Raw genomic sequence first — 21,193 nt, 5'->3', positions numbered from 1 at the left:
ACTCCTGATCGCTTTGTATAGATTGCATAATGGGTTTGTTTTTCACCACGAAGGGACTTTTCTGAACAAAAAAAAACACAATAAACAACATTCATGTTTCCCAGATCACTAACTACCACAGTAGTTTTTTTTTTCCCTTCTGACTCACATGCTTTCATCTGCAGATGCTCAAGCACCAGCGGGGGAGAATTCTGCTCCCACTCCTGCAGTTAGAATTGGTCAACTCGACTCCGAGCCGGAATATCAGCCAAGAGACTTGCTCAGCGAGCATGATCAAAATAAAACTGAAGCTACAGACATAGTTGTTATCTCACCTGTAGTCTCGACAGACCGTCTCCAAAGTGGGCAAGAAGAAAGGAAGAAGCTTGACGCACACAAGCTTCTTCCAGCACACATTGAAGAAGCAGCTCCTGCAGCCGAAACTGCAGCTCAGGTCGAAACTAAACCTGTTGTGGAGGTTACTGCTGCAGAAGAAAGAGGGGAGCCAGAAGCAAAAGCAGATATTCAGCCGCCTGAAATCGTGGATCAGCTTGCCCTTTCCCCAATGGTGTCGGGAGGCCTACTTGAAGAAGATATCACGATTATGGAACATGCCAAGCCTGAAGAAGCCGAAGCATCAGAAATAACAGCTGCCACACCTAGTCCTACCGCCAAGACATCTGACACCAATACTTTAAATGAAGTAGCAGAACCGCAAGGAGAAGGCAAAGAAGCTGAGGAAATTCAGGCACACTCTGAAGAAGCAGCTCCAGCAGCCAATATTTCACCTCAAATCGAAACTAAACCTCCTGTTGAGGTTACTGCTGCGGAGGAAAGAGGTGAGCCGGAAACCAAAGCATATATTCAGCAACCTGAATTCATGGATAAGCTTCCGCTTCACCCAATTGTGACGGGAGGCTTACTTGAAGAAGACAGCACGACTGCGGAACATGCCAAGCCTGAAGAAGCCAAAGCATCCACAGAAATGCCAGCTCCCGCACCTTGTTCCGAAGCGGAGATAACGGAAACCAAAGCTTTAGGTGAAGCAGCGGAACCCGAAGCAGGAGCCAAAACGGCAGATGAAATTCCAGCACACATTGAACAAGCAGCTCCTGCAGCCGAAACTGTAGCTAAGATCGAAGCTAAACCTGTTGTGGAGGTTACTGCTGCAGAAGAAAGAGGAGAGCCAGAAGCGAAAGCAGATATTCAGCCGATTGAAATTGTGGATCACCTTGCCCTTTCCCCAATGGTGTCGGGAGGCCTACTTGAAGAAGGCACCACGATTACGGAACATACCAAGCCTGAAGAAGCCAAAGCATCAGAAATTACAGTTGCCGAACCTTGTCCCGTAGCCGAGATATCTGATACCAAAGCTATAGTTGAAGTATCGGAACCTCAAACGGAACCCAAAGCGCCTGAGGAGATGCATGTACACACTGAAGAAGCAGCTCCAGCAGCCGAAATTGCACCTCAGGTCGAAACTAAACCTGCTGTTGAGCCTACCCCAATAGTAGAAAGAGTAGAGCCCAAAGGCGATATTGAGCCACCTGAAACTGCGGATAAGCTTCCCCTTCACCCAATGGTAACGGGAGGCCTACTTGAAGAAGACACCCCGATTACGGAACATGCGAGTCCTGAAGAAGCCAAAGCATCAGAAATTACAGTTGCCGAACCTTGTCCCGTAGCCGAGATATCTGAGACCAAAGATATAGTTGAAGTATCGGAACCTCAAACGGAACCCAAAGCGCCTGAGGAGATGCATGTACACACTGAAGAAGCAGCTCCAGCAGCCGAAATTGCACCTCAGGTCGAAACTAAACCTGCTGTTGAGCCTACTCCAATAGTAGAAAGAGCAGAGCCCAAAGGCGATATTGAGCCACCTGAAATTGCGGATAAGCTTCCCCTTCACCCAATGGTAACGGGAGGCCTACTTGAAGAAGACACCCCGATTACGGAACATGCGAGGCCTGAAGAAGCCAAAGCATCAGAAATTACAGTTGCCGAACCTTGTCCCGTAGCCGAGATATCTGAGACCAAAGCTATAGTTGAAGTATCGGAACCTCAAACGGAACCCAAAGCGCCTGAGGAAATGCATGTACACACTGAAGAAGCAGCTCCAGCAGCCGAAATTGCACCTCAGGTCGAAACTAAACCTGCTGTTGAGCCTACTCCAATAGTAGAAAGAGTAGAGCCCAAAGGCGATATTGAGCCACCTGAAATTGCGGATAAGCTTCCCCTTCACCCAATGGTAACGGGAGGCCTACTTGAAGAAGACACCCCGATTACGGAACATGCGAGGCCTGAAGAAGCCAAAGCATCAGAAATTACAGTTGCCGAACCTTGTCCCGTAGCCGAGATATCTGAGACCAAAGCTATAGTTGAAGTATCGGAACCTCAAACGGAACCCAAAGCGCCTGAGGAGATGCATGTACACACTGAAGAAGCAGCTCCAGCAGCCGAAATTGCACCTCAGGTCGAAACTAAACCTGCTGTTGAGCCTAATCCAATAGTGGAAAGAGCAGAGCCCAAAGGCGATATTGAGCCACCTGAAATTGCGGATAAGCTTCCCCTTCACCCAATGGTAACGGGAGGCCTACTTGAAGAAGACACCCCGATTACGGAACATGCGAGGCCTGAAGAAGCCAAAGCATCAGAAATTACAGTTGCCGAACCTTGTCCCGTAGCCGAGATATCTGAGACCAAAGCTATAGTTGAAGTATCGGAACCTCAAACGGAACCCAAAGCGCCTGAGGAGATGCATGTACACACTGAAGAAGCAGCTCCAGCAGCCGAAATTGCACCTCAGGTCGAAACTAAACCTGCTGTTGAGCCTACCCCAATAGTAGAAAGAGTAGAGCCCAAAGGCGATATTGAGCCACCTGAAATTGCGGATAAGCTTCCCCTTCACCCAATGGTAACGGGAGGCCTACTTGAAGAAGACACCCCGATTACGGAACATGCGAGTCCTGAAGAAGCCAAAGCATCAGAAATTACAGTTGCCGAACCTTGTCCCGTAGCCGAGATATCTGAGACCAAAGATATAGTTGAAGTATCGGAACCTCAAACGGAACCCAAAGCGCCTGAGGAGATGCATGTACACACTGAAGAAGCAGCTCCAGCAGCCGAAATTGCACCTCAGGTCGAAACTAAACCTGCTGTTGAGCCTACTCCAATAGTAGAAAGAGCAGAGCCCAAAGGCGATATTGAGCCACCTGAAATTGCGGATAAGCTTCCCCTTCACCCAATGGTAACGGGAGGCCTACTTGAAGAAGACACCCCGATTACGGAACATGCGAGGCCTGAAGAAGCCAAAGCATCAGAAATTACAGTTGCCGAACCTTGTCCCGTAGCCGAGATATTTGAGACCAAAGCTATAGTTGAAGTATCGGAACCTCAAACGGAACCCAAAGCGCCTGAGGAAATGCATGTACACACTGAAGAAGCAGCTCCAGCAGCCGAAATTGCACCTCAGGTCGAAACTAAACCTGCTGTTGAGCCTACTCCAATAGTAGAAAGAGTAGAGCCCAAAGGCGATATTGAGCCACCTGAAATTGCGGATAAGCTTCCCCTTCACCCAATGGTAACGGGAGGCCTACTTGAAGAAGACACCCCGATTACGGAACATGCGAGGCCTGAAGAAGCCAAAGCATCAGAAATTACAGTTGCCGAACCTTGTCCCGTAGCCGAGATATCTGAGACCAAAGCTATAGTTGAAGTATCGGAACCTCAAACGGAACCCAAAGCGCCTGAGGAGATGCATGTACACACTGAAGAAGCAGCTCCAGCAGCCGAAATTTCACCTCAGGTCGAAACTAAACCTGCTGTTGAGCCTAATCCAATAGTGGAAAGAGCAGAGCCCAAAGGCGATATTGAGCCACCTGAAATTGCGGATAAGCTTCCCCTTCACCCAATGGTAACGGGAGGCCTACTTGAAGAAGACACCCCGATTACGGAACATGCGAGGCCTGAAGAAGCCAAAGCATCAGAAATTACAGTTGCCGAACCTTGTCCCGTAGCCGAGATATCTGAGACCAAAGCTATAGTTGAAGTATCGGAACCTCAAACGGAACCCAAAGCGCCTGAGGAAATGCATGTACACACTGAAGAAGCAGCTCCAGCAGCCGAAATTGCACCTCAGGTCGAAACTAAACCTGCTGTTGAGCCTACTCCAATAGTAGAAAGAGTAGAGCCCAAAGGCGATATTGAGCCACCTGAAATTGCGGATAAGCTTCCCCTTCACCCAATGGTAACGGGAGGCCTACTTGAAGAAGACACCCCGATTACAGAACATGCGAGGCCTGAAGAAGCCACAGCATCAACAGAAATGCCAGCTCCCGCACCGTGTTCCGAAGCCAAGATAACTGAAACCAACGCTTTAGGTGAAGCAGCGGAACCTGAAGCAGAAGCCGAAACGGCAGAGGAAATTCCAGCACAAATTGAAGAATCAGCTCCTGCAGCCGAAACTGCAGCTCAGGTCGAAACTAAGCCTGTTGTGGAGGTTGCTGCTGCAGAAGAAAGAGGGGAGCCAGAAGCGAAAGCAGATATTCAGCCGCCTGAAATCGTGGATCAGCTTGCCCTTTCCCCAATGGTGTCGGGAGGCCTACTTGAAGAAGATATCACGATTATGGAACATGCCAAGCCTGAAGAAGCCGAAGCATCAGAAATAACAGTTGCCGAACCTTGTCCCGTAGCCGAGATATCTGAGACCAAAGCTATAGTTGAAGTATCGGAACCTCAAACGGAACCCAAAGCGCCTGAGGAAATGCATGTACACACTGAAGAAGCAGCTCCAGCAGCCGAAATTGCACCTCAGGTCGAAACTAAACCTGCTGTTGAGCCTACTCCAATAGTAGAAAGAGTAGAGCCCAAAGGCGATATTGAGCCACCTGAAATTGCGGATAAGCTTCCCCTTCACCCAATGGTAACGGGAGGCCTACTTGAAGAAGACACCCCGATTACGGAACATGCGAGGCCTGAAGAAGCCACAGCATCAACAGAAATGCCAGCTCCCGCACCGTGTTCCGAAGCCGAGATAACTGAAACCAAAGCTTTAGGTGAAGCAGCGGAACCTGAAGCAGAAGCCAAAACGGCAGAGGAAATTCCAGCACAAATTGAAGAATCAGCTCCTGCAGCCGAAACTGCAGCTCAGGTCGAAACTAAGCCTGTTGTGGAGGTTGCTGCTGCAGAAGAAAGAGGGGAGCCAGAAGCGAAAGCAGATATTCAGCCGCCTGAAATCGTGGATCAGCTTGCCCTTTCCCCAATAGTGTCGGGAGGCCTACTTGAAGAAGATATCACGATTATGGAACATGCCAAGCCTGAAGGAGCCGAAGCATCAGAAATAACAGCTGCCACACCTAGGCCCGCCGCCGAGACATCTGACACCAATACTTTAAATGAAGTAGCAGAACCGCAAGGAGAAGGCAAAGAAGCTGAGGAAATTCAGGCACACTCTGAAGAAGCAGCTCCAGCAGCCAATATTTTACCTCAAGTCGAAGCTAAACCTCCTGTTGAGGTTACTGCTGCGGAGGAAAGAGGTGAGCCGGAAACCAAAGCATATATTCAGCAACCTGAATTCATGGATAAGCTTCCGCTTCACCCAATTGTGACGGGAGGCTTACTTGAAGAAGACAGCACGATTACGGAACATGCCAAGCCTGAAGAAGCCAAAGCATCCACAGAAATGCCAGCTCCCGCACCTTGTTCCGAAGCCGAGATAACGGAAACCAAAGCTTTAGGTGAAGCAGCGGAACCCGAAGCAGAAGCCAAAACGACAGAGGAAATTCCAGCACACATTGAAGAAGCAGCTCCTGCAGCCGGAACTGCAGCTCAGGTCGAAACTAAACCTGTTGTGGAGGTTACTGCTGCCGAAGAAAGAGGGGAACCAGAAGCGAAAGCAGATATTCAGCCGCCTGAAATCGTGGATCAGCTTGCCCTTTCCCCAATAGTGTCGGGAGGCCTACTTGAAGAAGATATCACGATTATGGAACATGCCAAGCCTGAAGGAGCCGAAGCATCAGAAATAACAGCTGCCACACCTAGTCCCGCCGCCGAGACATCTGACACCAATACTTTAAATGAAGTAGCAGAACCGCAAGGAGAAGGCAGAGAAACGGAGGAAATTCAGGCACACTCTGAAGAAGCAGCTCCAGCAGCCAATATTTTACCTCAAGTCGAAACTAAACCTCCAGTTGAGGTTACTGCTGCGGAGGAAAGAGGTGAGCCGGAAACCAAATCATATATTCAGCAACCTGAATTCATGGATAAGCTTCCGCTTCACCCAATTGTGACGGGAGGCCTACTTGAAGAAGACACCACGATTGCGGAACATGCAAGGCCTGAAGAAGGCACAGCATCAACCAAAATGCCAGTTGCCACACCCTGTCCCAAACCCGAGATTTCTGAGACCAAAGCTACTGTTGTAGTTGACCCTCAAGCAGAGGCGAAAGCGGCTGAGGAAATTCAGGCACACACTGAAGAAGCAGCTCCAACAGCCGAAACTGCACCTCAAGTCGTAACCATACCTCCTGTTGAGGTTACTGCTTCTGAAGCAAGAGGTGAGCCAGAAACCAAAGCAGATATTCAGCAACCTGAATTTATCGATAAGCTTCCTCTTCACCAAATGGTTACAGGAGGCCTACTTGAAGAAGACAGCACGATTACGCAACGTGTCAAGCCTCAAGAAGCCAAAACATCCACAGAAATGCCAGTCGCCTCACCTTGTCCCGTAGCCGAGATATCTGAGACCAAATCTGTAATTGAAGCAATGGAACGTCACGCAGAAGCCAAAGTGGCTGAGGAAATTCAAGCGCGCACTGAAGAGGTAGCACCAGCGGCTGAAATTGCAGGTCAGGTCGAAAGTAAACTTCTTATTGAGGTTACTGTTGTTGAAGAAAAGGGTGAGCCAGAAACCAAAGCAGATAATCAGCAACTTGAATTTATGGATAAGCTTCCTCTTCACCCAATGGTGACGGGAGGCCTACTTGAAGAAGACAGCACGATTACAGAACATTCCAAGCCTGAAGAAGCCAAAGCATCCAAAGAAATGCCAGTTGCCGCACCTTGTCCCGTAGCCGAGATATCTGAGAGCAAAGCTTTAGATGAAGTAGCAGAACCTCAAGGAGAAGCCAAAGTGGTTGAGGAAATTCAAGCACACACTGAAGAAGCAGTTCCTGCAGCCGAAACTGTAGCTCAGGTCGAAACTAAACCTGCTGTTCAGGTTACTGCTGCAGAAGAAAGAGTAGAGCCAGAAGCTAAAGCCGATATTCAGCGACCTGAAATTGTTGATAAGCTTCCCCTTCACCCAGTGGTGACGGGAGGCCTACTTGAAGAAGACAGCACGATTACGGAACATGCCAAGCCTGAAGAAGGCAAAGGATCAACGGAAATGCCAGTTGCCGCACCTTGTCCCATAGCCGAGATATCTGAGACCAAAGCTTTAGTTGAAGAAGCGGAACCTCAAGCAGAAGCGAAAAAGGCTGAGGAAATTCAAGGACATGCTGAAGAAGTAGCTCCAGCAGCCGAAATTGCAGCTCATGTCGAAACTAAACTTGCTGTGGAGGCTGCTGCTGCTGAAGAAAGAGGTGGACTGGAAGCTAAAGCAGATATTCAGCCACCTGAAATGACGGATGAGCTCCTCCTTCACCCAATGGTGACGGGAGGGCTACTTGAAGGAGACAGCACGATCGCGGAACAAGTGAAGCCTGAAGAAACCAAAGCAACAGGGGAAGGGCCAGTGGCTGGGCCTTATCCCTTAGCCGATATATCTGGGGAGACCAAAGTTTTAGTGGAAGTAGCTGAACCTCAAAGAGAATCCAAAATGACCGAGGAAATTCAGGCACACACTGAAGCAGTGCCAGTAGCAAAAAGTGCAGCTCAGGTCGAAATTGAACCTCTTGTTGAGGCTACTGCTGCAAAAGAAATAGGTGAGCCTGAAGCCAAAGGAGATATTCAAGCATCTGATTTTACGGATGAGCTTTCCTTTCACCCAAGGGTAACGGGAGGGTTACTTGAAGGGGACAGCAGGATTACAGAAGCTGTGAAATCTGAAGAAACCAAACCAACAGCTGAGGAGCCAGTGGCGAGCCCTCGTCCTGTCGAAAGAACCGTCTTGGAGGAACAAGCGATTGCTTCTAAAGTAGCTGAAGCTTTTGGTGGTCCTTCTGTTGTACTTTGTGCGTCAGGTGTTGACGTATCAGGGGTTCTTGCTGAAAAACTAGCGCCCATATCTCTCGCAAAAGACCTTCCTTCCTCTTCGACCAAAGATGTAAGCGATGGTGAGAGCAAAATTGAGCCAGGAGACATCCGCGCGGCGGAATTGTCTCCCGCCCGTCTTCACAAATCTGAATCCCTCGACGAAATTGAAAGGCAAGCCAAAGCTGTGTTTAGTACAGATGCTGCTGAGGCTACACATTTTGCATTTAGTGTTAAAAAGCCTTCCCTGACTGACACTTGCTCGCAGACTCAGCTCCCCGCGTCTTCTCTCAAGCGCCGTCTGTCGTGGACGTCTGCTCAAAATGCCGGTAAAACGCCGATAGCAGACGAAGTAAAAACACTCTACATAGATGCGGGTGTTCTTTTTGGCGGCCCACAGTACGATTCAGACCAGATCTCTCTAGACCGCGCATCTACGTCCTCACAGGCCGCCGCTGACACAACGGAGCCCCCTAAAGAATTTCCTCTGAGAGCTGAAAATGCTTTGGAACTTGAGTTGGGTTTTGTGCCCACTACAGATGATGATGTGGACACAGGTCAGAGTGGCCGCTCACAGCCGTCGTCTACGCCAGTCGGAGAGTATTTGCCGAATAGGGAAAGTGGTGTGCCGCCTCCTATATTGTCTGAGAAAAATCATTCATCTGAAGTAGAGCTGTCGGATAGCACGAGGGAAGCTCGCCCATCTGAACTCGAAAAGCCCTTCAAAGAAAGTGAAGATGGTGACGGTGCCCCAGCAAAAGGAATAAAAGCAAGTAAGTGAAGAATATAAATACTTCGTATGTTATTCGACGTTTCTGGCATATAGACGGACAACCACAATCAGCGGCTTAAATTTCTTATGGCGATACCTCGCCATTATTTCCTTGAAGGAGCCAGTAATACGGAGAAACTTTCCAAGTTTTCCTGCAACCACGAAATACATATTATCTATAGCTTCCTGAACTGAGAGCTGTTCCTAATTTGAACAAACATCTTTCGTGCCGTTTCCAGCGCCGGAAGAAACCGAAGACCTGCCCCATCGAATTCGTGAGCAAGTTGGCAACGACGAACAATTGCGTTCAGCTTCCCCCTGTGTTCTGGATTTGACTGGCAATGCGCTCGTAAATGGTACGAGCTATTCTGGTGTAAATCTACCTGAAGTCTCTCCAAATTTGATTCAAGGGAAGCAAACAGGATGCCTGCTTAGCCCGCTAACTAGTGAATACGAAAAGCAGCTCGTGGAAATTGTGCGAAGCGAAATAACAGAAAAAACTGAGCCACCTATCCGCAATGATCATGAACACACAACTGAAAACGCTCTTTCAGTGGAACATGAGCTGCCTGATGTAGTAGAGCAGCAATCAGTGAAACACGCTTCAGCAGAAATCGCGGAGTCCACGACAATGCCGGTGCTAGTTGAGCTAGTGGCCATGGACAAAGCCTCTGCAAATCCTAATATTCTAGAATACCATGGAGAAGTCGCTGAGAGAGAAACTGCATATGACAGGAAAGTCGATAAAGCAGTAACTCCATCTTCAGTACCAGAAGACGTTATGTACACTGATTCTCACGTGGAACAGGACTTGTCTGGGTTGAAACCACGTCTTAGTGAAAGAGAAGTCCCAAGAGAAGTTGAAATTGAACTCACGGCAAACACGGGGCAGCCACATGCAGCGAATGATGCAGTGGCTCCCAGTCATGATGTAACGCAATGTGAAGGTAAGCTGGTTGAGAGAGAAACTGAAAGAACTCGTCCTTACACAACAGAAGCATCCCCACTCTGTACGGAACCTATGCCAAAAGCAGGCGTTGGAATGGATGTTTCGGTAATTGCAGCACAGGTGGACGCTGTGCCAATAATAAAGGCCAGCGTTTCTTCGAACACAGAGCTTGTGGGATACCACGAGCAACAAGTGGAGAATAGAGTACCCAACGAAGAAGAAATAGGTGCTGATAAATCAGATGTTATAACCACAGAACGTACAAATAAAACAGCAGTGGAAGCTGCTATGGTGGAAGCAATGCATACTGATAGGGAATCGGAAGAAAGAATCGAGCATAAGAATTTATTGGAGGAGACTACCGCGTTAAGTAAAGCGCCACTTGCTATAAACCAAGATCGAGAGACAGAGCCAGCGCTTTCTAATGATTTGGAACAGCGTGAGCGTTCCTCTAGTGTGTCAACGGATCATGATAAGACAATTCCACCTGCAGAAAGTGACGATTTTCTTCCAGAGGGAATACCAGACCCCGTTTCCTGTTTAGGAGGATTCTTCGATGAGCAGGGTGCATCGCAAATAACTCTTCAAAGCACTCAAGATCACGGCGTAACTTCTGATGGGTTGGAAGAAAAGGTTTACATAATTAAGGGCACTGAATCTTCAAAAAAAGAAAAAGACGTAAGCGGAGCAACGAGAGAACTGGAAACGCAGTCAGCGTTCATTAGCAACGAAGCTGCTGTGGAGGGGGTTGAAAGTTTGCGGTCGGCGCCTGCAGTCACAGAAGAGGACAAACCTCCTAAGAATGCAAGCGCAATTTCACTGGAACGTGCTAAGCAAGAAGGGTTCGAAGACACTGGAAAACTACGGCAGGCAGAAGACAGGATTACCACCTATGTCTTGTCCAGTATAACCGAAAGAAAGCCGTCCTCTGGAGAACGAGACGTGGCGTCACCTAAAAAAGAAGTGGATGAGCACAAGCCTTCTCTTTCTGGAAAATATGAGTCGCCAGAGGGAGCCGAAGGCTGGCAGTCACCACCTGCAGTTATAGAAGAAGATGCACTTCCTGGGGATCCAAGTGCAGTTTCACTAGAAAACGGCCTACGTGATACTGACGAAGGTACTCGAAAAGTAGGGCACACGGAAGAAAAGCGTACGACAAAAGCCTCACCCAGTGCCGCCAAAACGAAGTCATACCCTGAAGAGAAGAACATGACGTTGACAAAGGCAGAAGTTGGTGAGCACAAGCCTCCTCTTTCTACGAAGGATCAATCATCCGAAGAAGTTGAAGACTGGCAGTCACCTCCAGGAGTTGTGGAAGTGAATGCATTGCCTGACGATGCAATTGCAGTATCATCAGAACAGGGCAACCAGCAAGGCTACGAAGGCACTGGAAAAGTGATGCACACTGGGGAAGAAAAACCTATCACCGGACTATTTTCTAGTGCAACCGAAGCAGTGCCATCCACTGTAGACAAGGACATGGCAAGTCCGAGTACTGAAGTGGCTGAGCACAAACCTAATTTTTCTGGAAAGGATCTGACTTCGGAGAGGGCTGAAGGCTGGCAGTCACCTCCTGGAGTTAAAGAGCAGGCACTTCCGGAGTATGCAAGGGAAGCATCACCAGAACAGAGCAAACAGGAAGGCTACGAAGGCACCAGAAAGATAATCCACACCGGAGAAGAAAAACCAGTCACCGAACTATTTCCTAGTGCAACCGAAGCCTTTCCATCCATGGTAGACAAGGAAATGGCGAGTCCGAGTGCTGAAGGGGCTGAGCACAAGTCTGCTCTTTCTGGAAAGAATCAGTCCTCGGAGGGGGCTGAAGGTTGGAAGTCACCTCCTGGAGTTATAGAAGAGCAGGCATTTACTCAGGACGCAAGTGCAGTATCACTAGAACATACTAAACAGGAAGGCTATGAAGGCACTGGAAAAGTGATGCACACCGGAGAAGAACCTATCACCGGAGTATTACCTAGTACAACTGAAGCAATGCCATCGACGGTAGACAAGGACATAACAAGTGCTAGTACTGAAGTGGCTGAGCCCAAGCCTCCCTTTCCGGGAAAGGATGTGACCTCGCAGGGGGCTGAAGGCTGGCAGTCACCACCTGAAGTTAGAGAAGAGCAGCCACTTCCGGAGGATGCAAGTGCAGCATCACTAGAACACAGAAAACAGGAAGACTACGAAGGCACCGGAAATGTAATGCACAACGAAGAAGAAAAACCCATCACCGGAGTATTGCCTAGTGCAACTGAAGCAATGCCATCCACTGTAGACAAGGACATGGCAAGTCTGAGTACTGAAGTAGCTGAGCACACGCCTCATCTTTCTGGAAAGGATCTGACTTCGGAGGGGGCTGAAGGCTGGCAGTCACCTCCTGGAGTTAGAGAAGAGCAGGCACTTCCGGAGTATGCAAGGGCAGCATCACCAGAACACAGCAAACAGGAAGGCTACGAAGGCACCAGAAAGGCAATCCACACCGGAGAAGAAAAACCTGTCACCGAACTATTTCCTAGTGCAACCGAAGCCTTGCCATCCATGGTAGACAACGAAATGGCGAGTCCGAGTGCTGAAGAGGCTGAGCACAAGTCTGCTCTTTCTGGAAAGAATCAATCCTCGGAGGGGGCTGAAGGTTGGAAGTCACCTCCTGGAGTTATAGAAGAGCAGGCATTTACGCAGGACGCAAGTTCTGTGTCACTAGAACACACTAAGCAGAAAGCCTACGAAGGCACTGGAAAAGTGATGCACACTGGGGAAGAAAAACCTATCACCGGACTATTTTCTAGTGCAACCGAAGCAGTGCCATCCGCTGTAGACAAGGACATGGCAAGTCTGAGTACTGAAGTGGCTGAGCAAAAACCTAATTTTTCTGGAAAGGATCTGACTTCGGAGGGGGCTGAAGGCTGGCAGTCACCTCCTGGAGTTAGAGAAGAGCAGGCACTTCCGGAGTATGCAAGGGAAGCATCACCAGAACACAGCAAACAGGAAGGCTACGAAGGCACCAGAAAGATAATCCACACCGGAGAAGAAAAACCTGTCACCGAACTATTTCCTAGTGCAACCGAAGCCTTTCCATCCATGGTAGACAAGGAAATGGCGAGTCCGAGTGCTGAAGGGGCTGAGCACAAGTCTGCTCTTTCTGGAAAGAATCAGTCCTCGGAGGGGACTGAAGGTTGGAAGTCACCTCCTGGAGTTATAGAAGAGCAGGTATTTACGCAGGACGCAAGTGCAGTATCACTAGAACATACTAAACAGGAAGGCTATGAAGGCACTGGAAAAGTGATGCACACCGGAGAAGCACCTATCACCGGAGTATTACCTAGTACAACTGAAGCAATGCCATCGACTGTAGACAAGGACATAACAAGTGCCAGTACTGAAGTGGCTGAGCCCAAGCCTCCCTTTCCGGGAAAGGATGTGACCTCGCAGGGGGCTGAAGGCTGGCAGTCACCACCTGAAGTTAGAGAAGAGCAGCCACTTCCGGAGGATGCAAGTGCAGCATCACTAGAACACAGAAAACAGGAAGACTACGAAGGTACCGGAAATGTAATGCACAACGAAGAAGAAAAACCCATCACCGGAGTATTGCCTAGTGCAACTGAAGCAATGCCATCCACTGTAGACAAGGACATGGCAAGTCTGAGTACTGAAGTAGCTGAGCACACGCCTCATCTTTCTGGAAAGGATCTGACTTCGGAGGGGGCTGAAGGCTGGCAGTCACCTCCTGGAGTTAGAGAAGAGCAGGCACTTCCGGAGTATGCAAGGGCAGCATCACCAGAACACAGCAAACAGGAAGGCTACGAAGGCACCAGAAAGGCAATCCACACCGGAGAAGAAAAACCTGTCACCGAACTATTTCCTAGTGCAACCGAAGCCTTGCCATCCATGGTAGACAAGGAAATGGCGAGTCCGAGTGCTGAAGAGGCTGAGCACAAGTCTGCTCTTTCTGGAAAGAATCAGCCCTCGGAGGGGGCTGAAGGTTGGAAGTCACCTCCTGGAGTTACAGAAGAGCAGGCATTTACGCAGGACGCAAGTGCAGTATCACTAGAACATACTAAACAGGAAGGCTATGAAGGCACTGGAAAAGTGAGGCACACCGGAGAAGAACCTGTCACCGGAGTATTACCTAGTACAACTGAAGCAATGCCATCGACTGTAGACAAGGACATGACAAGTGCTAGTACTGAAGTGGCTGAACCCAAGCCTCATCTTTCTGTAAAGGATCAGCCTTCGGAGGGGGCTGAAGGCCGGCAATCACCGACTCAAGTTATAGAAGAGCAGCCAGTTCCGGTGGATGCAAGGGCAGCAGCATCAGAACACAGCAAACAGGAAGGCTACGAAGGTACCGAAAAAATAATGCACACCGGAGAAGAAAAACCTATCACCGAAGTATTGCCTACTGCAAGCGAAGCAATGCCATCCTCTGTACACAAGGACATGGCAAGTACGAGTACTGAAGGGGCTGAGCACAAGCCTCCCTTTCCGGGAAAGGATGTGACCTCGCAGTGGGCTGAAGGCTGGCAGTCACCACCTCAAGTTAGAGAAGAGCAGCCACTTCCGGAGGATGCAAGTGCAGCATCACTAGAACACAGAAAACAGGAAGACTACGAAGGCACCGGAAAGGTAATACACAAAGAAGAAGAAAAACCCATCACCGGAGTATTGCCTAGTGCAACTGAAGCAATGCCATCCACTGTAGACAAGGACATGGCAAGTCTGAGTACTGAAGTGGCTGAGCACACGCCTAATCTTTCTGGAAAGGATCAGTCCTCGGAGGGGGCTGAAGGCCGGCAGTCACTGACTGAAGTTATAGCTGAGCAGGCACTTCAGGAAGATGCAAGTGCGGTATCACTGGAACACAGTAAACAGGAAGGCTACGGCATCCCTAGAAAAGTGGTGCGCACCGGTGCAGACAAACCTGTCGCCGAAGTATCGCCCAGTACAACCGAAGCAATGTCATCCACTGTAGAGAAGGAGATGGCGTTGCCAAGAACAGAAGTGGTTGAGCACAGACCACCTCCTTCCTGCAAGCTAACCCAATTTCTTGCTTCAGGTATATCGGGTAGAGATGACGAAGATAGCTGGCCTCGCCGCCCTGATAAGGATACGGCCAGGAAAAGCAAACAAGCTACTCCTCCTCGAGAGTCTGCGTATCCTTTAAATCTAACTGCACCGACCAACAGGCGTGAAAAGGTTGAGAGCAACCCAACAGCAAGCCAACCTTTAGGCACAGATTTCTCGCACAGCGCCACCTCTACGCGAAGAATTAGTCCACCACACCATGGCAGCGAAGTCCAGTCGCTTCTTTGCTGCAAGATTTGTGGGCAGTCCTTCTTCCGCAGTAACCCAACGCACGCCGAATTGTGTTCGGGCTACCACAAGGACGCAGCCCTTCCTGCTGCTACAAGCGGCGTCCCACCTTCGCCGCAGTTTCTTGAGAAGTACGTGCTCAGTGTTGTGGACGAAGACGACGTTAGCGACGTTCTGCGACAAGCATGGAGAGATGAAGAGACTGCAATCCTTGCTTCTACCGTGTGGTCGCTGTACCGCTGCGTCCCCAGCTCCTTCTACGTCATCAGGGAGCGGGAAAAGCGACCGACATCTCGTGAGTAACACGTTGATGAGCTCACGCGCAATATAGTTTACCTCTTTACAAGCCACGCTCAAAGCAATGCTGGTGAGCAGCGCACATGACGCAGCTAAAAAGCGCATGAGAACGATTTGACGAGAGAAAGAAAGTAGGACTACGGCTACCGACGATCTATACATAGTTTGCAGGTGCGTCACATTCCGCGGCTTCCGCGTGCAGCGGTTGTGACACGCTGACGCCTAAAGGAGCAATTATTTGTGCGAACGGACGACCTAAACTTAATGTATTTGCCTCAGACTTGGGTTTACTGGTGGGTATCGACTACTATATCATTCAAGCACGAACTCAGTCGGACACAATCTCAACTGAGAAATTACTCCTGCTCGCACGGCAAATCCGCTGCGCCTTAACGGAGCCATAGAATAAAACCGGCACAATCTAGCCATCGTTTTCGCTTACTGGTGTGCAGGAACTCGTTCGCTGTTGACTCGCCTCGCCGAGAACGATGACACGCCCCGTTTGTAGCCCGCATTGATAGGATCTTCTTCACCCAGCTTTTCGTGCAGCAGTTGTGCGCATCCAGTAAATTGCAGAAGCTTCATTTCCTGCAGGGTTACGTAAGTCGTTGACAAGGCGCGGTAAGTGAATATATCCGCTTGCGTTGTGGCTGGCAGCAACTGAGCATCAGGAACCTCGCCAAGCTGCCACTGTGCAGCGTTTTGTTCCTGCCCTTGCATTTTCTTTTGCTGTAAAAGGGGGAAATGCGAAATAAAGTTGAAGTTAAAGTTAAGTTGCTGTCGCACCGGCGCCGAGTCGTAGCCTGTAAGGGTCTACGCCGCCGCAGATTCCGACCTTTTCTCTCGTACCTTGCCCGCGTACGACCCACTAACCCGTCGAAATACGAAAGGCAAAACTCTGAACTCTTGCCTTTCGGGGTCACCCCGCCTAAGCTGTCGCACGCGCCAGTCACGGACGCGTTTTAGTCCACAAGAGAACGACCGAGAGACCCAAGCATGGTGCCCAGTTATGGTGGCCGTAGGGACGGAACCATAGAGAAAGAAATTTCAATGACGGAACGGCGGACGTGACGTCACGTGCAAACTGTGGAAACGCAAACGGTTACCGATGGCTCAAGCTACAGCCATACCTGATAGGGTGTCTCGATGACCGCCTTGCCCGCCGCCGGCGCGGTAGACTTCGAAGCACCCTAGTGCGTCAGGCCGCCTTCTCATTGTGTGTCGCTAAAGTCCTTCGTCAGAGCTCAAAATTCGGCGCGCATGTCACGGTATACGTTTGCAAGGAGTTAATTATCTAGAACGAGCGTAAAGTCATTTCAGGGCGTAAAAGTACTCAATATCTTGTTGGAGCAATCTCTCGAGTGCGGACATCTTAGTCAGAAGAGCTATAACGCTCTGTGCCGGCTGTGGCTAATTTTCTTCAAGTACTCCATATACAGGGTGTCCCAGCAAACTTTAGCCAGAGCTTAAAAATATGTAAATGCCACGTAGCTGGATAGAACAAAGGTAGTGTTGTTTGCCGTCGCGTCGCTTGGACTTGCTCAAGTTATTATTTTTTTCTTAACACCTATTTATTTATTTATTTATCTTTTTATTTATTTGTTTGTTATATACATATACTGCAGCCCAATATAAGGCTATAGCAGGAGTGGGAACATTATACATTACTATATGTTACTTTAAAAACACAGATATAAACAAAAATATGAATGATCAAAAAGAAGCGCTTTACATTTAGTGAGGTGCTTACCAGTGATAATTATACTTAGCGATAACTAGTCTTAATTAATTAATCACCTTTTTCAATATTTTAATTAGATGAAAAGTGTCAACGAGAGAATAGCAGAGCGACATGAAAAACTCCCAATGCAGCTTTCTGTTGCTCAATACGTGCTACATAGAAGTGTTTTTCCGAGCGAGAAAGCAGCCCGCAAATGCACGCAAAATTGCCGCGCGACTGGCTGCTCGAGGCACTTTTCGTGCATTGGCAGGCTTCTTCTACCCTGTACACGGAAAGCCTGACGCTCAAAAGTCTGCGTGTTCAGTTCATGGCAAACGCAGCGATCTGCCTCGCGAAGAGCGTGCATTACAACGTATATACTGCATATTGCGTCGGTAAAAGAACCTTCGCGCTCTAATTTCGCACAAAGAGAGCGTTGCGCACTGTTCGGTGTCGTTTTGTTGTTCGTTTCAATGCTTGCTTGTCACGTCTAGGAGTGACTACCATGGCATTCATGTACAGGCCATTTGTGGCGGAGAACACGCATGAACAACGACGAGTTTGAGCTGCTGCTTGTTGTTGTTGTTGTTGTCGTCATCGTTGTCGTCGTCGTCGTCGTCGTCGTCGTCGTCGTCGTTGTTGTTGTTGTTGTTGTTGTTGTTGTTGTTGTTGTTGTTGTTGTTGTTGTCGTCGTCGTCGTCGTCGTCGTCGTCGTCGTCGCCGTATCTGTTTTCAGCCTGGTGCTTTATGCCTGTTTATTTTTTCCAGCTGAAAAAGAAAGTCCGCTAACCCGTTAGCCCGAGATTTTTTTTTTCATTGTTCGCGGGCTTTTTTTTAAAAAAAAAAGCTCTTCTAAGCTTTCTTTATCACCCGGAAAAAATAAGTGGGCTATGAGTACCTGGCTTAGAACATTCCAGCTTTAAGTTTCTTTCAATTTCCTATAAGTTCTTCATTGACAGCACGGTATTCAGAGCAGTAATATAAAAAAAATATCAGCTAATTGCAATTCATAAATCAATGGATTGGCATCACCAAAAAGATTACTGGCGGCTACTACCCTCTGAACGATGTACACTTGGTTACCTTCGCGAAGAATGGCCCGTCCTTTTTAAAAGCGCGATGCATGATAGCTGCGACACGCTCTGCGACACGCTCTGCCCATGCAGGTGCCTGCATGGGCAGCGCCTTGCCCTTCCATGACGTAGTTTCCGTTCTGATATATACCGGAAGCCTGCGCAAGAAAGCCATAAATCACTTCTGCGGTTAAATCAAACAAGGAAGTGCAGCCTCATTAATGAGTGCGGAAATGACCCGAACGGACAAGACAGGTTTTGTACGTGCATGCAACTCACTCGCATAAACGTATTGGCCGTGCCGGTGAATTACAGATGTGATGCCGCCGTCGTACAATTTCAAGTTTTCAAGGTGTAATTCCAGTGCAATTTACGATGCATTGCCAGTGTTGAAAGGACGCTCACAACGACGCGTCCACGTGTCTATGGTCTGTAACTCCAGTGCTCTCTGTCTCTGTGGTGTGTCAGTAGCGATGGCACCACTTACCTACACACGCAAGGAGATTATTCAGCCCTCGCGTTGAAGGGCTACATGTCTATTGTCACTATTGTCACTATTGTCGACTATTGTCAGTATTGAGCAATGCTATCGCGCGCCACTGCGGTAGTTATTGTGGCAACGCACGCATCTAAGTAATGCTGGTCTGAAGTCGCGTGGCTGCATCACCAATGGTCTATATATGACATCAAAAAGACGTTGTCATATAGACCATCTTAATTTTAGTCCTGTGAGTGTGACCTTCTTGCGCTGCAGTGACAGCTTGTTTTTTTTTTCATTCTTCCTTTTCTTTTTTCTTTATTTTTTGCGCGCACGCATAGAAAGTAATGCGCGTAAAAGAGCGCTAACTTATCGCCAATAATGGTTGCGCTGTAACGCTCTCTTTTAATCGTCTAAGCAAGTTCTTGCGTTCGAGATTAGCTTAATCAAGACGTGACCGACGCTGTTAGTGTCTAACGAAACAGACAAACCTATAGACGACATGCCAGAGACAAACGAAAAGCACGAAATAACATTCTTCTTATGGAGTTGAATTCACAAAGCTTTTTCTTCGTAAGAGTTATTTTCATTGGTCGACCGCCTTGGCTAGTAATGGGGCCGTGATCACGACTGACTGGTATCTGCTCTTTTACTCTAATGTTTCGCAACGGTTTTGTTAATTTCACAGATGCGCAGATTTTTCACTCGCACCGCTATAGTGTAACATGCCGAGTCACCCGTCAGCTTCCGCTTGAACAAAGAAGCTGATTCATGTCCCGCGCACTCGACCTCTCGCAGGAGGTGACGTGTGCGCGTCGGCCTGCGTCATCACGTTCGGCGACGAAGTGTCCGTCTGCGGCTTCTTCCACGTGTCCCGGGAGCGCTACAACACGGGCCTGAGCCGCATGCTCTGGAGCCGAATGCTGGACGCGTGCCAGGGCAAAAACATGTGCGCCGTGATGCCGCAGGGGCGCGCCCAACCGTTCCTCGATCGCTACCACTTCCACGTGTCCTACTGGGGCGACATCGTCTACTGCCACGTCACCTTGCGCAAGGGCTCTTTCCCGGCTCCCAGTGGTGGAAGCGGGACTGGCGTGCTCGTCAGGGACTTGGACTTGAAGCGCGACGCGGAGTCCGTGATCGAGTACGACCACGGCGTGCTCGGTTTCGACAGGAGTTACTACCTTCGCGTCGCGCTCGCCGAAGAAGAGCAGACGGTCAAGGTGGCCACGGTCGCGTCCTCCGAAGGTCGCGTAGTGGTGGTCGGGTACGCGGGCGTCCAGGTGGACCAGCGCGGACGGCCCGCGCTGCGCTGGCTTCTGGCGGACGGCGACGAAGCGGCGCAAGCCCTGATGCACTCCGTGGTCGAGACGTGCCCCAAGATCCGAGAGAAGGGATTGGTGGGCGTCTTCTACGCGGCGTCGCACGCGGCGGGCGTCATACTGAACAGCGTCGACATTGATTTCATGGAGCCCTGGGCGCTTCTCTACAACAAAAGGGAACCGTTCTTGAGATACGATAGGATTGTCAGTCTCACCAGCATCTAAACGGCGGCCGAGTCGTATACGTGAAGAATAAAATTCCTGCAGGCGCGCGCTTTAATGACGGGAGATGACTGCTTGCTTCGGGAGCTTGACGCCTTCGGAGAATGCAACAAGGAGAGCCTTACGCGAAGACTGCTCGTCATAAGAAATCGAATGCACCTTTTAAACGCATTTAGGCGCTGCAGGCGTTCATTAGTTATTGCGCGATTTACCGAGAAAAAGTGTTGTTATCGTATTGCGTATGAGTGACGTGTACAAACATTTAGTATTATGTCTGTATGAGGTACAATTTCGGGCGTTTTGTACGTGGTGTGAGGAATTAGATTAGTGCAACGCAGATCGTAACGTAGATTATACCTCAGGGTTTCGAACACGAATTTTTCGCGTCGGAGGGCGCTTCTCTTGACCATTCGACTTCGCCGACGCGGAGTCATTGTTATTTAGCCGAATTGGTGCCGTGGCTCAAAAATTGTGAAACGTTTTACAACTACGAATGTGGATGGAAATAAAAATACCTATCGCATTTTTTAAAGTATTTCTTGCTGTTCCTCAAATATATGAAGCGCTAATATACATTCTTGTTCCGGATAGGGCGAAAATAGAGGCAAGGAGGGCAGTGCGAGAACGTGCTACTCAAGGAAAGGAAAATATAAAGAAATTCAGTAAAGGAATGTGCGATTGAGTGGCCAGGCTTGCTAATTCAATAGTCTTCTGTCAATTGCATCGACGCTGAACAAAGCGAAAAAGAATCAGCGGTAAAGAAATCCCTGCCAGATGTATGCCAATCCGAGCAACTGATGCATCAATGGCAGCGAAGCTGTGTACACGATTCCTCGCACCTTTCGTCGGTAGTACATGCGACTCTGTTTGCCGGTTGTTGC

General features: G+C 49.1%; 1 protein-coding gene across 1 annotated transcript in view; it reads left to right on the top strand.

Moving 5' to 3' along the window:
• Positions 1–20,370, top strand: part of LOC135900401 (titin-like) — a 30,913-nt gene extending 10,543 nt beyond the window's left edge. Inside the window, exons 2-4 of the mRNA XM_065429892.2 lie at positions 165–8,942; positions 9,181–15,495; positions 19,567–20,370. Of these exons, the coding sequence (XP_065285964.2) occupies positions 165–8,942; positions 9,181–15,495; positions 19,567–20,315 (15,842 nt within the window). The 3' untranslated portion in view covers positions 20,316–20,370. The remainder of the gene's footprint in view (positions 1–164; positions 8,943–9,180; positions 15,496–19,566) is intronic.
• Positions 20,371–21,193: the final 823 nt, after the last annotated feature.

Source organism: Dermacentor albipictus, chromosome 1 (assembly GCF_038994185.2).
Source record: "Dermacentor albipictus isolate Rhodes 1998 colony chromosome 1, USDA_Dalb.pri_finalv2, whole genome shotgun sequence".
NCBI classification, from domain to species: domain Eukaryota; kingdom Metazoa; phylum Arthropoda; class Arachnida; order Ixodida; family Ixodidae; genus Dermacentor; species Dermacentor albipictus.
The sequence above is the reverse complement of the archived record's forward strand: the minus strand, read 5'-3'. Positions and strand labels throughout refer to the sequence as shown.